This window comes from Haemaphysalis longicornis, unplaced genomic scaffold (genome assembly GCF_048455015.1).
Source record: "Haemaphysalis longicornis isolate Haplotype H1 unplaced genomic scaffold, Haemaphysalis longicornis Haplotype H1 scaffold_2, whole genome shotgun sequence".
NCBI lineage: Eukaryota > Metazoa > Arthropoda > Arachnida > Ixodida > Ixodidae > Haemaphysalis > Haemaphysalis longicornis.
In genome coordinates, this window is record NW_027526295.1 from 115,767,321 (window position 1) to 115,780,803 (window position 13,483).

Genomic DNA, 13,483 nt, shown 5'->3' on the forward strand with positions numbered 1-13,483 from the left:
TCTTTTCTTTTCTTTCTTTTGTAGTTCTTTTCTTCTCATTTTCTTCTTTTTATTGAGTCTGCCTAGAAATGATATGACATGAGTTCTTTGGTTTGTACTGCTCTGTTGTTACTTTAACTCTAGAAGTGTAACTCTGACATTTCTAACTATGTAATTCGTCTTTACATGCTTTGACTGTATTTCTTAATGTAATAATATACCGAGGGTCCCGGTGCAGTAGCAACTATGGGCGTTCCAGCCGCCACCGTCACGGTTACGCGATAAAGCTCATCATGAAGTCTGGATATATCTACTCACGAAACCTTCCTCTTTTACAAGAGTCATTGAAACTTATTTTTCTCTTAGAATACTGTATCTGCCAACATTGGCTAAGCCTATGCTATCTAAAAAGGCGCCATATTCAGCTAGTAAAACAGGCGGTCCCAGTAGCAGGTGCCTTGTTTAAGAAGAAGAAGAAGAAGAAGAAGAAGAAGGAATTTATTTCCCGAAAACATATTTACATTACAAAATATACAGAACGAGGTCCCAGAGCACGAGGCTGGAGGGGGACCTCCTATTACAGATAGAAAATAAAAAAATTCAATTCTGCAGCAAAGTCAGCAGTGAAAAAAAATGTATAAAGGTATAAAGCGTTAGTGCGAAATACAACTCAAAAAGCTTTTTATGGATGTTATATGTGCACCGTGCAAAATTTAACAAAGATCGTTGAAAACGATGTCGTAAAAATAGTAAAGTAATAAGCAGGTCAGGAGTGCAATGACCAATACAGCGTAAAAACCTAGGGTCCAACCAGTTAAGCAAACTATTGATCCAGGTTGAGTAAATATGCACGGAGATTGTTTCCTAAAGCTTGCTAAAGATAGCGATTGTTTTATTTCTGTCGGGAGAGAATTCCAGTTATTTACAGCCACAAAAGTAGTATTCAGCTTGCCATAATTGGTGCGTATTTTAGGTAGAACTAGGTTGGCAGTCGAAGCGAACCTAGTGGAATTGAAATTGTTTAGTGAATCGCGGTTGAATATGCTAAATGAACACAGGCATGCACAGATTTGAACAGGTAAACAAGGAGGCTGAATTTCACAAGATCTGAGACCGTGAGTATACGATATTCTGTAAGTATAACAATGAAGCTTTAGTCCGGTATGGACTGAAAGTGATGATCCGAATAGCTTGGTTCTGCAGGTGTTGTAAAGGAATTAAGTGGGTCGGGTATGTATTGCTCCAAGATGCGGCGCAGTACGATTAATGACAGTGAACAAAAGCAAAGTAAAGTGGGATTAGTGTGGGAGTTTTAAAGAATGGGCGGGCCTTTAAGAGGATGCGGATGCCGAAGGCAGCTTTCCGTTTCACATGGGCAATATGGTCAGTGTACTTCAAATTTGTATCGAGAACAACACCCAGGAATGAACATTGGTTAACCATAGGTATTGAATAATTGTTCGACAAGATAACTGGATTGCAGGTGAGTGGCTTTTGGTGCGAATGAAAAACCATAAATGTTACCTTAGCTGCATCAATGTGTAGACAGTTATTTCGACACCAAAGCAAAATATTGTTGTAATCATTGCTGAGGTTAGACGTAACGGAGGCAACTGATGTACTAGATGATAATATGGTTGTGTCATCTGCATAAAGAAATGATTCACAGCTAGTAAGGCAGGTGGGAAGATCATTGATGTAGACTAGAAATAACAACGGGTAAATCTTTTTGGAGTGGTTATAAAAAAATTAAAGACGTTCCACTCAATGTGAAAGCTGTCGGAAGTGCAGAGCATTGATTCGCCATAATGGGCTGCAGCGCCTTTATCCGCTCGCTGCTGCCACCCAATCCATTTCAAATTTCCTGCCTTAGCAGTGCTCTCGCGCCCCCTGCCCGAAACTGTGCCAGCGGGAGCTCTGTTTTTTTTTTTTTTTTTTTTTTTTTGCGCTTGCATAATTTCGTATGCCGGAGCTGTTTTGCGCAATTTCGAACGCGTCATTTTTTTCTTGCCCGGCTGGAGCCTTTCCGCGGCATTTCGAACGCGTCATTGTTTTCTTGCACGGCTGGAGTCTTTCTGCGGCGTTTCGAACGCGCGGATTTTTTTTTGCGGGGCCGCTTTCTTTCGCTTAATATCGTAAAAACCATCCCAACGAGCGTTCCTAACTAAATGAACGCGGGGGCTGCCGGTTATATACACAGATTCTGCGTGAATTGTACCTGCAGTTTTCTTCGCGCTAAATAACGGTGAGTTGTATGACAAGCACCAGCCGTTCACGAGGTTCAAACGGTTATGACTATTTAAACCGCGTGGTTTTCAAACCGTCAGCGTGACCCCCTGACGACGGTACATCAAACTCTACTTGGGTCCGGTATCTCGCTGCGCAGCCTGATTCCGGCAGTCGCATCGACCGTTAGCGAGCTACGACGACAAGGCGAGCTCAATAAAGTGCTCTGCACTTAAAACTGCTGCCGAAACCTTTATACTACTTAACGTGACAGCTGTGGACTAGCGTCCTCTTAATACCACCTCGTGTGCCGCGTATGCCTTCCAGGTTAATTCACAACAGCCGCTTACACCTTCTCAGACATTTCGCTTCCTCTTGTACATATCTTACCGTCATCATTGTTTGCCCTTTTAGGGAAATACTTTTTGACTCTGTTCAATTTCTGCGCGTTTTCATCGGCCTCCGCATGTAGGACGACACGTACTGGTGGGGGAGCTCTTTTTGTTGTTTTCGGCTGACTTTAATGAAAGCCCTTATAGTGAGTTTCAAGCATATTGGGTTTTTTAGATCATCCGTAATATACGGGAAGGTGTCAGAGAGTTTCGCAGCAAGTTTTGTAACGCACCAACGAAGGGCAGCACAAGGCTTCACGTCCGCGCGCAGTCATATATGAAGCGCCGACCTCAATAATCGTCAGTCCTTCACAACAGATCGTCCTGAGTCCTCCGAACGCTGCGCAACTTCCAATTGTGACCACGTGCGATACCTCGTCTGCGGTATAGCATGAACAGCAGGTTGTAACAAAGAGGGAACGTGAAATTCTGCGTGAAACGGACAAATCTGCCACCGGGACGTCTGTAACGAGTCAGCAAGTTTACATCAATGCTGCAATAACTCGTGCAGGGTTTTTGAGGAGCTGGCAGCGTTTAAAATCGGCGTAACATCACTGGGAGATGACAAGAGAAACTAGGTTCCAGAAAAAGTGGGTGGTGCTCCACGTAAACAGCGCACCCTGTCACCCGTCCGAAACAACGTGAGCTCTATTTCGTGCACAGGTTACTCGCCAGATTTTGCTCCTGCGGTCTTTCTCTCTTCGGAAATTTCAAGATTAAACTCAGAGGCCATCGTTTTGACGCCACGTCCACCACCCAGCGCGAATAGTGGAAGGGGCTTGACGCACTTCGAAGTAAGATTTTGGGAGCACATTCCAGCAGTAGCCAGAAGGCCGGGGCCGTTGTATTTCTGTGAAAGGGGATTACATTGAAGCCGGTGGAGTGTAAAAATAGATGAATAAAGCCTTTCATTGAGAACAACGCCAGTCACGAAAGTTTCTGGCACCTCCTCATCAAATAACAAGCACTCACATCTGCCGTTACTAGTGATTAACAATGCACATGAAAACTTGCTTTCGAGGAATATTTTCAGGCGGCTCATGCGCGCATATTAGCGCGTATGGAACAAGAGGGACAATTAGTGACGGAGCAAACATGAACACGCAAATATTTACTGTCGCATTAAGTCCAGCGCTAGCCCTCTTACCATTCTTTGTTGTTGTACCTGCTTGCGCTCAAATTTGTAAAAAATTAGACTCCACTGGTCAGACGATGCATTTGTTTAGTATTTAGTTGGATATAAGCCACACAACAACAGCATAGAGCTGTAATCAAAATCTCTTCCGCTTGCTATCCCCGAAATCCCTTGCTGTGGGCAAGACTTGACACGAATGTTCATACTCCAATTCTCCCATTCCTGTTGCTTTCTATGCTTGTAACATTATTTTGCGCGTTTATGTCGTCTGTGCACACGAATGCCACCTAAAAGGCCGGCATACAAACATGGAGGCGCTGCGCATGCGCGGCACATGTTAATTGATCGCGTGTCGCTTTTCTTTTTGTATCTTTTACAGGCACAGCCATGCTCTTCCACTATCTTCGTTCTCAAGAGCGTCATAGCTTCATCAGTAATGGTCGCGTATTTTGTGAGTATACAGCATGTAAAACTATTGCTCCATTAGTTATTTTTACAAGTTTAGCTGTTATAGTGCCCCCGTTTTCCAAAAGCCAGCCGTCATCCGTAGCTATGGGCAATTGTAAACTTAAGTTCTGGCATGGCAGGCGTGCTTCTAAAGATTAGCCAAAAGGCAATGGGTAAGTTATATCCGAAGTAGCCTTTCGCCCATACATCAGCCTCAGCAGTTATAGCCAATGCGGTGACGTGAACACCGCAGTGTAGCATGAGCTGTTGTCGTCGCTGTTTGATAAATTGGCAGTGGATGAAGAGACAATGCAGTCATGGCGCCACTGTTAAACTACACCCAACGAAACACAAGTGAACATGTCATGCCAACGCCTAATATCACCTGTTAAATTATTATCCCGACCCTAAAATTCGCGGCCACTCTATTTGGTTGTTGCATATTCTTTGCAATTTGTTGTATATCGTGGTGTAAGTAGATTATAAATGCTACAGCATTTTTTTTTGAGGCCCCCTTTCCTCATTTTGTCGTGTGTGTCCTTCGATTCACGGCAGCTTCGCGACAGTAGCTAACCTGAGAGACGAGTCACTGGATAGAGAGATACAGTTGAGGTGCTGCATCGATTGCCGATGCAAGCGTAGTACGCTTTTATGACAGCGAAATGCAAGAAATCCGGCGGGAATGGTGGTTAAATATTTCAAATATTCGTTTGTTTTCTGTCCTCCTTCTTTGAAATAATACCTATTCTGAGTTGCGAGATATATAAATTGTCGTTCCTCAGCTTCGCCAATGCCAGAAAATGAATGACGCCCGAATTAGTATGCCTGTATCCTTGCCACGTATTTATTTTTATTTATTTGCTTCAGGACGACACACGGGCACCGTTCTACACTCCAAATAATTTTATCAGTTGTCGAAGGCACTAGCCCAAGGTATATATCGAGAAACACAAATAGGGCAAATTATTGTGATTCTCTTTAGGCTACATACAAGGTTCACATGTATTGCCAATCACCGAAGCCGGACGCACAGATTTTCTCCACTGGTGTTGCTGAGAAAAAAATACCGACTTTGATAAAGAAATATTCAGCTGCCCAAGTTTGGCCGGTTCCAGAATTTCTGTTGTCTACCAAACACATTTTATCAGCGAAAGGAAGCGTACACTAATCAGGGTTTTTCAGTGCAGAGCACTTTAAGGCCTCGTCTTGTCGTTGTAGCTCGTTCGCCGTCACGCTGTCTAGCCACCGCCGCAATGAGGCAGCGTAGCGACGTAACGGATCCAAAGTGAGGCTTCGGAAAATAGGCGGTTTATAATGTATTAGCGTTCGAAACTCCTGAACCGCTGGAGCTTGTCATACATCTCCTCGTTGTTTCGCGCAAAGAAAACTGCAGGTACATTTGATGCAAAATTTGTGCGAATAACCGGCAGCCCCGCGTCCATTAGTAACAGAAAAAAAATGGCCGCCAAAAACGACGCGTTTCATACGCTCGGTAAGGCTCCAGCGCGTGCAAGACGAACGGAAGCACAAAAAGAACGGAACTCCCGCTCGCGCTGTTCCAGGCAGCGCGCGCGCGAGCACTGCGAAGGCGGGAAATTTGAATTGTATTGGACAAACCTCCGTTTCATTCATCAAGAGAGGAGTGAGACAGGGAGGCGAAAAGCGTGATGGGTGGTAGCAGTGAGCGGATAACAGCGCCACAGCCCATTATGGCGAATCACTGCTCTTCACTTCCGATAGCTTTCACGTTGAGTGGAACGGCTTGAATTCTTTTATAATTTTTTTAATCACAGCTCTTCCCTGCATCGGTCGCTACTTCAAGCGAGTAATGTAGGCAGTGCTGTTTGTGTATTCGTGTTGGGTCTCCCCACTAGTACAGTGCTACTTATCTGCTGTAGCAACTGCAACGTGCAAACCATATAATTTTCCCCTGTATATACGATATTAATTCGATCGGGTTGGTGTAGCAAATGCACGTCGCGCGGACTACGAACGTTTGTCTGGAAGAGCTGCTTTGTCACAAATTATGCACGTTCATTCCACGCTGTCATGGAGCAGGCCAGTAGCGTCCTGGGCGAGGGCTACATGACGACGGCGGGCACCATGCGCAACGACAAGAAGGCCGGCCGGCTGCCGGACAGGCACAAGGTGTACGACTGCCTCAACAAGTGCGACAAGAACCCGCCATGCGCATGCGTCAGGTGAGCGCGAACAACTTAACGACTCCCCGCAGGACCTTAAGCGGGTGGCAAAAGAAATGGTCAATACGAGAACACGTTCTGCACGCGAATCTCATGCCAAGCATAAGTCATGAATATCACAGGCCCCACTCTTGGTTTTTTGGACAAAAAAATTGTAATTTGCACTGACATTCAAGCTTTGTAAAGTGAGCGGGACACAAAGATGTACGTATTTACATTTCCCAAAACGTACTGAGCTGCTCTTTGAGACATTGGCATGAACAGCCACACAATATCGCTCCATAAAGAAACTTAAGCAAAAAAGTTAGAGATGGCATCCACGTTTATATCTTATGATGTATGACGTGATAGCGTTACTTTCGCGTCGAAAGAGCGTTATCGAACGGAGTTGGTGCATTTGCCATCTTTGCAAGCACCCCGACATCAACAAGAGCTAAAATAGCCGCCAAGATTGGCCTTGTGGCCAAGATAGCGCCTTGTGTGTCCCACTCACTTGCCCCTGTGTCCTGGTGCTTAAAGGTTCCGTCATGTCATACCAACAGGCCCAAAGCAGCACCATCAACGCTCGCGTGGCTTTAGATGTGGGCGGGAAAGTTTCGGCTGTAGGGTGCTGGTAAATTTGATCGACAGGGTTACAGCGTCAGTGCTAAAAGTGTTTTTTTAAGTAAACTTTTTGTTTTTTGTTTTGTTTTTTGATAAAAGACACACACAGAGGGAGAGAGAGAGACACTTCTGTTGAGTAAGATTTAGTGAAAGTTTGGGGAATGGAGTTGACAGATAGTAGAGAGCTCTAGGGTGGACCCTGAAGTCCAGGGTTTTAGTATGATGTCATGCTGGTCGTGAGGTGACAAGCTGGCTAGAACAGCCTCTTATGTGTCGATTTAAATAGAATATGTAATGTTTGAGTTATTCACCCCTCAAAAGACCAGCTTGCGCAGAAGAGGGTGGGTGTTTCCCTGTATTTATCACAGATCTAAGTTAATGTTTGACATTTCCTATCAAACTTGTCCGCCCATGTGGATATATTTGTTGTGAATATATTGTGCGTATATTTGTTGGTTTGTATCCTGAGCAGAGCTTGTAATTCTTTGGCGTTAACAGCCCCGTGTGGCATGGGGAATGATCGTGTTCCTGTAGCGCAGGCTCAGCAGATGTTCGCAATATTTTTCGGGGGAGGAGTGCGCTAGCCATGGTCAAGAGGGAGCTCACTATGCGAGTTTGCGTGGATCTTCGTCAGCGGAGTCGTCCCCTTCCAGACCTTTTTGTCAGTGTGTTGACGGGGTGTGAATTTGTATCATGGGGTATTGTAAAATCTTTCTCAAGTGTTCAAGTACTGTCCCTGCACGCAAGAGACTATCGGCTTTTTGAGCGTGTGTGTTGATGTTTAAGCATCTATTCGACATTTCCGCTTGGAGAATCGTCAAGACGGTGAATCTGATTCTACCTTTTTCCGTTCCTGTGTGTAGGAGGGTAATGATGTCACAGCGGTTTCCACGGTAGTCACTGCAATGATAGCTTTCGTACTTTTGAACAACCCGGCGTCGGCGTATACCTTGTTTTCATATTTTTGTCCCTTTCATCTAAGGAATTTGATCCTAGCTTCTAACCTGTCCTTGTGTAGATTTTGGATCTATGTTTAACGGTAGGGGGGTGGCCTTTACGCAGAGCAGTTGGATTGGTGACATCCATCATGGCGTATAGTTGTTTGTTTGTTTTTTTTTTTCTCTGGCGGTGTTTCGATATTCTATGGGATACCCTGTCCGAATTTTGTTCTCCCTCTCGCTCTTTTTGTGCTACGAGAGTGACCTATCTGATGTCTGCAAAGTTATTACAAGACAAAATTAAAGGACCTTTCATGTGATCGTGAAAATTGGGAGGTTAAGTGCTGCCCCATATGCTGTACTGATGGTGCTGGTTATTTGGCTTTCCTGAGTGCGGGTAATTTTGTGATACGGCGGGATGAATTATATCCGGCCCATGGTCTGGACCTGCAAAAGTTTTGTCGTTTCCTCTTTCATTGCTGCTCTAGCCCTGTATAGGTGTTTTACAATTTGGGCCTAATACTCCTTTTTTTTTAGGTAGGTGATATGTTCGCGCCGGCATCAGTTTCAGTCGGAGAGGCGCTTCGGTGGTGGATAGTGTTTCCAGATAAGGTTACAGACTACCGGCACTTTTTTCTCCTACTGTTCCGTGCAACCTCCATGATCATTGGTCAGTCCGCATCACGTAACATTTGTTTACACTGCGACGGTTCATGGGCGCCGCCATTTTGTTGTTTATGCGTTTTAGTCGGTCAACTCTGGTAGACTTAGCTTACCCTGCCTGCTCTGCGACTGCGCGCCACTGACGTCACTCCGAACGCGAATCAAAGATAACGGGTGTAGCAGTATTACAGCAGTAGAACTGTGCCCGAAGATGCCGTTTTGCTGCATCTTCGGCAGTGTTGTTAATAAACAGCCCGGTCGAAGTTAGCGGCAAGGCCGTAGATGCGGCAATCTCGCAACAGTGATAAACGCCAAAACAGTTGCCGGTGTTGACTTGCGTACCTCAGTGGCGGTACTCTGATACGTTATCTAGTGACACTTATGATGGCGTTATTCGCGGGCATGGCTGGCGCCCGTGTCCTCCGAGCATGCGAGTGCCCACGACGTGTATAACGAAAACACCGCGCAAGCGCAGTGCCTGCTAAAATCGCGTATTTTTTTCTTTCTTCGGGGCTGTAGTATCATGGTCCTCCTTTCCACAACCTAATTGCCACTGCTCGGCATTCCTGATTCCGGCGAGTCCTCGTATCTGGCTGCCTCAGTCGTCGTTTCCTGTTATCACTAATGACGTACTTCCGCGGACGCTTAATGAGCGCGGCTGATAGCGGACGGTATGCACACACGGGAAAATCGAAAAATGAGGCTAATAATGCTGTCACGTTAATAAATAAATTTGCACGCATTCAGGCTACAGTGTGGTGCGACATGTATCGCCAGTGGTATTGATTTGACCAGACATTTTTAGTGTTCGTTGGACTTTCTCAAGTTTGGGGTTTAGGTTGAAACTATTTTGACTGAAAATGGGACTCCCACCACTCACCTCCGGCCGCAGTGAACCACCCATGCACCCGCTAAAGCGTTTTGCCTGCGCTACGAAAAGGGCGACTGCACCTACTGTCGGTGACAGAAGGAAGCACCCTTACGCAGAAAAAAAAAACACTACACCTGTGTCGTCGTGGTTGCACTGGATACAGCCGCCACCATCTCCGTTACGCGATAAAGTTCATCACAAAGCAGTCGCCTTAAAACTTCAGGTCGTATTAAGATTTAAAAGATCCCAAGGTGGTAAAACGATGTGAGTACTTCTTCTCCTGAGCTTCGTACCTTGCGCGCTAAACCCCGAATTCCGAATTTCAAGTTTTCGGGTGGGATTCAAATAGAACCGAAATGTTGAAATCGCATTATACGTGCTGTTAGCGCCTATTTTTGGCGTTGGTCTTGACTAGAGGTGTGCGAAGGCTCGAAATTTCGAATACGACTCAAATTCTCCTCTTGTTTCGGCCACGCATAGTTCCACAATCTGAGGGTCAGTATTTTTGACTAGTCACGCAGGCGGACATTCGAGAGCCGTACAGCCCTGAGAATTTAGATTCCCGCAAAAAATATACTTCCTTCATGTGCCAAGTATGCGGTGACAGTAGACTACTGAGGCGGCCACTAAAAGCGGTTTGGGCGGGACTCAGAGCTAGTTCTGCGGGTACATACGTTATATTGTTCTGCGTCGTTATAAAGAGGCGAAAGAGCAAATCGACAATGCGCAATGAATGGTGATGAGCAAGCGCCACTCCATAGTACTGACAATGCTTCCGGCTTAATAACATACGTCCCACGCTTGCTGTGACGCCCAAGCGTATACCTGGTGTTTCCACTGGTTTGCAACAGCTAGCAGGAATGCAGAACGCTTTATCATGTGGAGTCGGAACTTGAAAGCTTTGAATTGTAATCATGACATGTGCTGCCAATAAAATCGATAGATTTATGATAACACATGTTTAAAACATGCTTGGTGGCGCTTTTGGGCCGTTTCTAACCTGAGAATTACAATCATCTCGATACTACGAGACATCAAATGACGGAAATTCTCGTTCCTGCATGTCCGATGAGACTGTTTCCGTTATTTGGAGAGAGAGAGAGAGAGAGAGAGAGAGAGAGAGAGAAGGGTTTTATATGAAAGGGGGGGAGGTTTGTTGGCGTTTACAATCGCCTATATGCTTCTCTGCTGAGGACTGGTAATTGAGAAGGAGAAAACCCAAGAAAGAGCTGTGCAGAAAAGAAAAAAAAGACTGTTGTGGACTCGGTGCGCGGTGACACACTTGCACGCATTTTTTTTTAGCTTACGCGACATAATTTACAATTTTCAAATTAAGCCCATGTCATTTAAATAAGAGAACGAACTTTTGGGAACTTGGTGCTACTTTGTGGAACATATCCACGGTCCTAGAATAATATAGGCAGTAATTGGCCCTTGTACTAGGCCTTTGACGTCTTCAAGAAAGCGTGATCTTGGTGCCATGTAGGCACCAAGATTCAAAACAGGAACAATTATCGCAGTACGGGTTTGGCGTTACTCCAAGGCGATATACGTAATTGTTTGTGTAAGCACAGCTGATCCGTACAGGGTGATATAAAGTTTCTAGGTTTTGTCTCGGGAGTCGTGACTGTATTTCTGGGTCAGTCGTGTGCAAAAAGCAATGGTTATTTGGCGAGTGACTCTGTAAGCGATTTTTTTTTTCGGTTATTGCAAAGCGCTTGGCCATAGCGGAAGCTTCTGTTTGTGTAAACGACACCTTCGGCTGAACGTTATTATTCATTGTGCACGTATGTGTGCGGCAGCATGGCACAACCATATTGTAATATTATCGAAAATGGTCACCACGGACAAGTATCATGTCAAAACCTCAAGGATTATCGCCTTCTGAGCGTTATATTGTTGGCGAAACTCTTTCTTTAGAACCCAGAGCAAGCACCTTCACCGCGAAGTGTAAGTTCGTTCTGTGTAATGCATGTCTGCGTTATCCGACAAGCTCATGGTATCAGAAGCTTTTTGACGTCATCCAGTGACAATGACATGACACGTCTGTCACGCAGGATATCAAACACCAAGAAGTTCGCGTGCGACCTTATGACCCCGTTTCCTCACGGAAAGCCGCTAACGTCCAAGGGATTCGTATACTATGCTGCGGTGAGTGGGAATCTTTGTTTTTGACCTCTTGCCCCTTATTCCTTTATTTCTATGCCTGTCACATGAATAAGAATCTTTATAGCTTCGTACAGCCAAGTGCCAGAAAATAGCTCAAATTCCTCGCAAACGACAAGGGGTGCTTTATTAGTCGAGCGTATGAATCCGAATTTTCAGGTCGTAATTTATGAAATGAATACGTTAGTACTAAATTATGAAACGAACACGTTATGAGATGATTGCTTGTACAAGAAAAAAAGTTCTGGTGCAGCACACCTTAAACCAGACTTTTCTGGATTCTTCGTAAACAAGAATACAAGGATGCCATTACCGAGGATGCCGCATAGTTGTTACCATCTATTTCCGACTGCTGTATACGGAATGAATGGCTGAGCACCAACCACATGTATGCACGGTAAAACCTTTCGCAGTACACTAAACAGTTGGTCAGTGCTATAACCACTATTACAAACGCAGAGCTGGTTTCAGAAACAGTTCTGAAAGAAGCAGCAGCACGGTCCGGTGATGGCCCTGCCGGATGCTACGTAATGAGACGAGTCATCGGAGCTTTATAAAGGGACTACCCGATCCTCCCCGAAACGTCCACCTCTATCCTCCGCGGCGGTTGACATACGAACAACCTACTCCTTAACAAAAATGATCTGTGGAGCCCGGCACAAACTTTGCTAAGACTGACGCTTTAGAGGGTTATCTGTAACACTCGACATATTCGGGGTGGCGTTGTCACCTCGTCCGTCGGTGCGCGGCGCATAAACCACGGGTGGTGATTTCGCTACTCGCAGTGAACTTTATGCAGCTAAGTTAGGAACCACCTGCCCTCTACCCGCTTGCAAAGTGACGTCACGTTTCTCTGCTGGTCGTGCCATTCCTCCACTGTTTCGAATGGCACTACACTATTCCTAATTACGAGGATGTTCACGACATGCATCATTACGTTAAAGTGTCATGCGTGTCAAATTCTGTGCAGGTATGTGCTTTCTCTGTTGTGTTTTCTTTTGTTTTCTCTTTTTTCTTTGACAAATATTGTCAATGTGTGTCGTATTATTTTTTCTGTGTTGTACCCAGTTAACTATTGCGTCCTTGTCAATGTAAACATGTATTTCCACTCCTGCCCGAGGCCTGGCTCTCAGGCTGGCAGTATTCAATAAATAAATAAATAAATAAATAAATAAATAAATAAATAAATAAATAAATAAATAAATAAATAAATAAATAAATAAATAAATAAATAAATAAATAAATAAATAAATAAATAAATAAATAAATAAATAAATAAATAAATAAATAAATAAATAAATAAATAAATAAATAAATAAATAAATAAATAAATTACGCCACTCCTTTTATTGGTGTGTTCCGTAATGAATTAACCGTCATCCAGACCCGGGAGTCCACCAGTTAATGACAGGTGTATGCTTAGAGAGCATTCTAAATCAACCAATTGCATCAGTCGCCGAACATATTTTATACATATCACTGAAATTGTAGCCACAGAAATTTCGTTAAATGTGTTAAAGAGCTTAAAGAAAGAAAAGTTTTCGTTAAAGCTAAATATCCGAGGGCACCTAAGAGCTTCTTATCAGCTAACTTTATTAAACGGGCTCATGAACTGAAACCCTTCCCGTTCCACCGAGGTATAACGGGTAAATCAGCTTATCAGCTGTGAATGTGAAAGCATTAGTGTCCACTTTCACTCTGCTGGGTTCTCCTTTCCGTTTTACGCTGCAAGTGATGTGTTAAAGTTCTGCGAATAAATTGGCGCGGATTTTTTTTTTTTTTTAGTTTTTACGATAGCACGCTGGCATTAAAAGGAAATTATTTCGGCGAAATTGTTGAGAACACTAGCCCAGTGCCGCCTG

At 44.4% G+C, this 13,483-nt stretch overlaps 1 protein-coding gene across 1 annotated transcript in view; it reads left to right on the plus strand.

Annotated features, from left to right (window-relative positions):
- Nucleotides 1-13,483, plus strand: part of LOC144167313 (uncharacterized) — a 39,391-nt gene that overhangs the window by 11,608 nt on the left and 14,300 nt on the right. Inside the window, exons 2-4 of the mRNA XM_077696612.1 lie at nt 4,112-4,183; nt 6,238-6,380; nt 11,513-11,606. Coding sequence (XP_077552738.1) covers nt 4,112-4,183; nt 6,238-6,380; nt 11,513-11,606 — 309 coding nt within the window. The remainder of the gene's footprint in view (nt 1-4,111; nt 4,184-6,237; nt 6,381-11,512; nt 11,607-13,483) is intronic.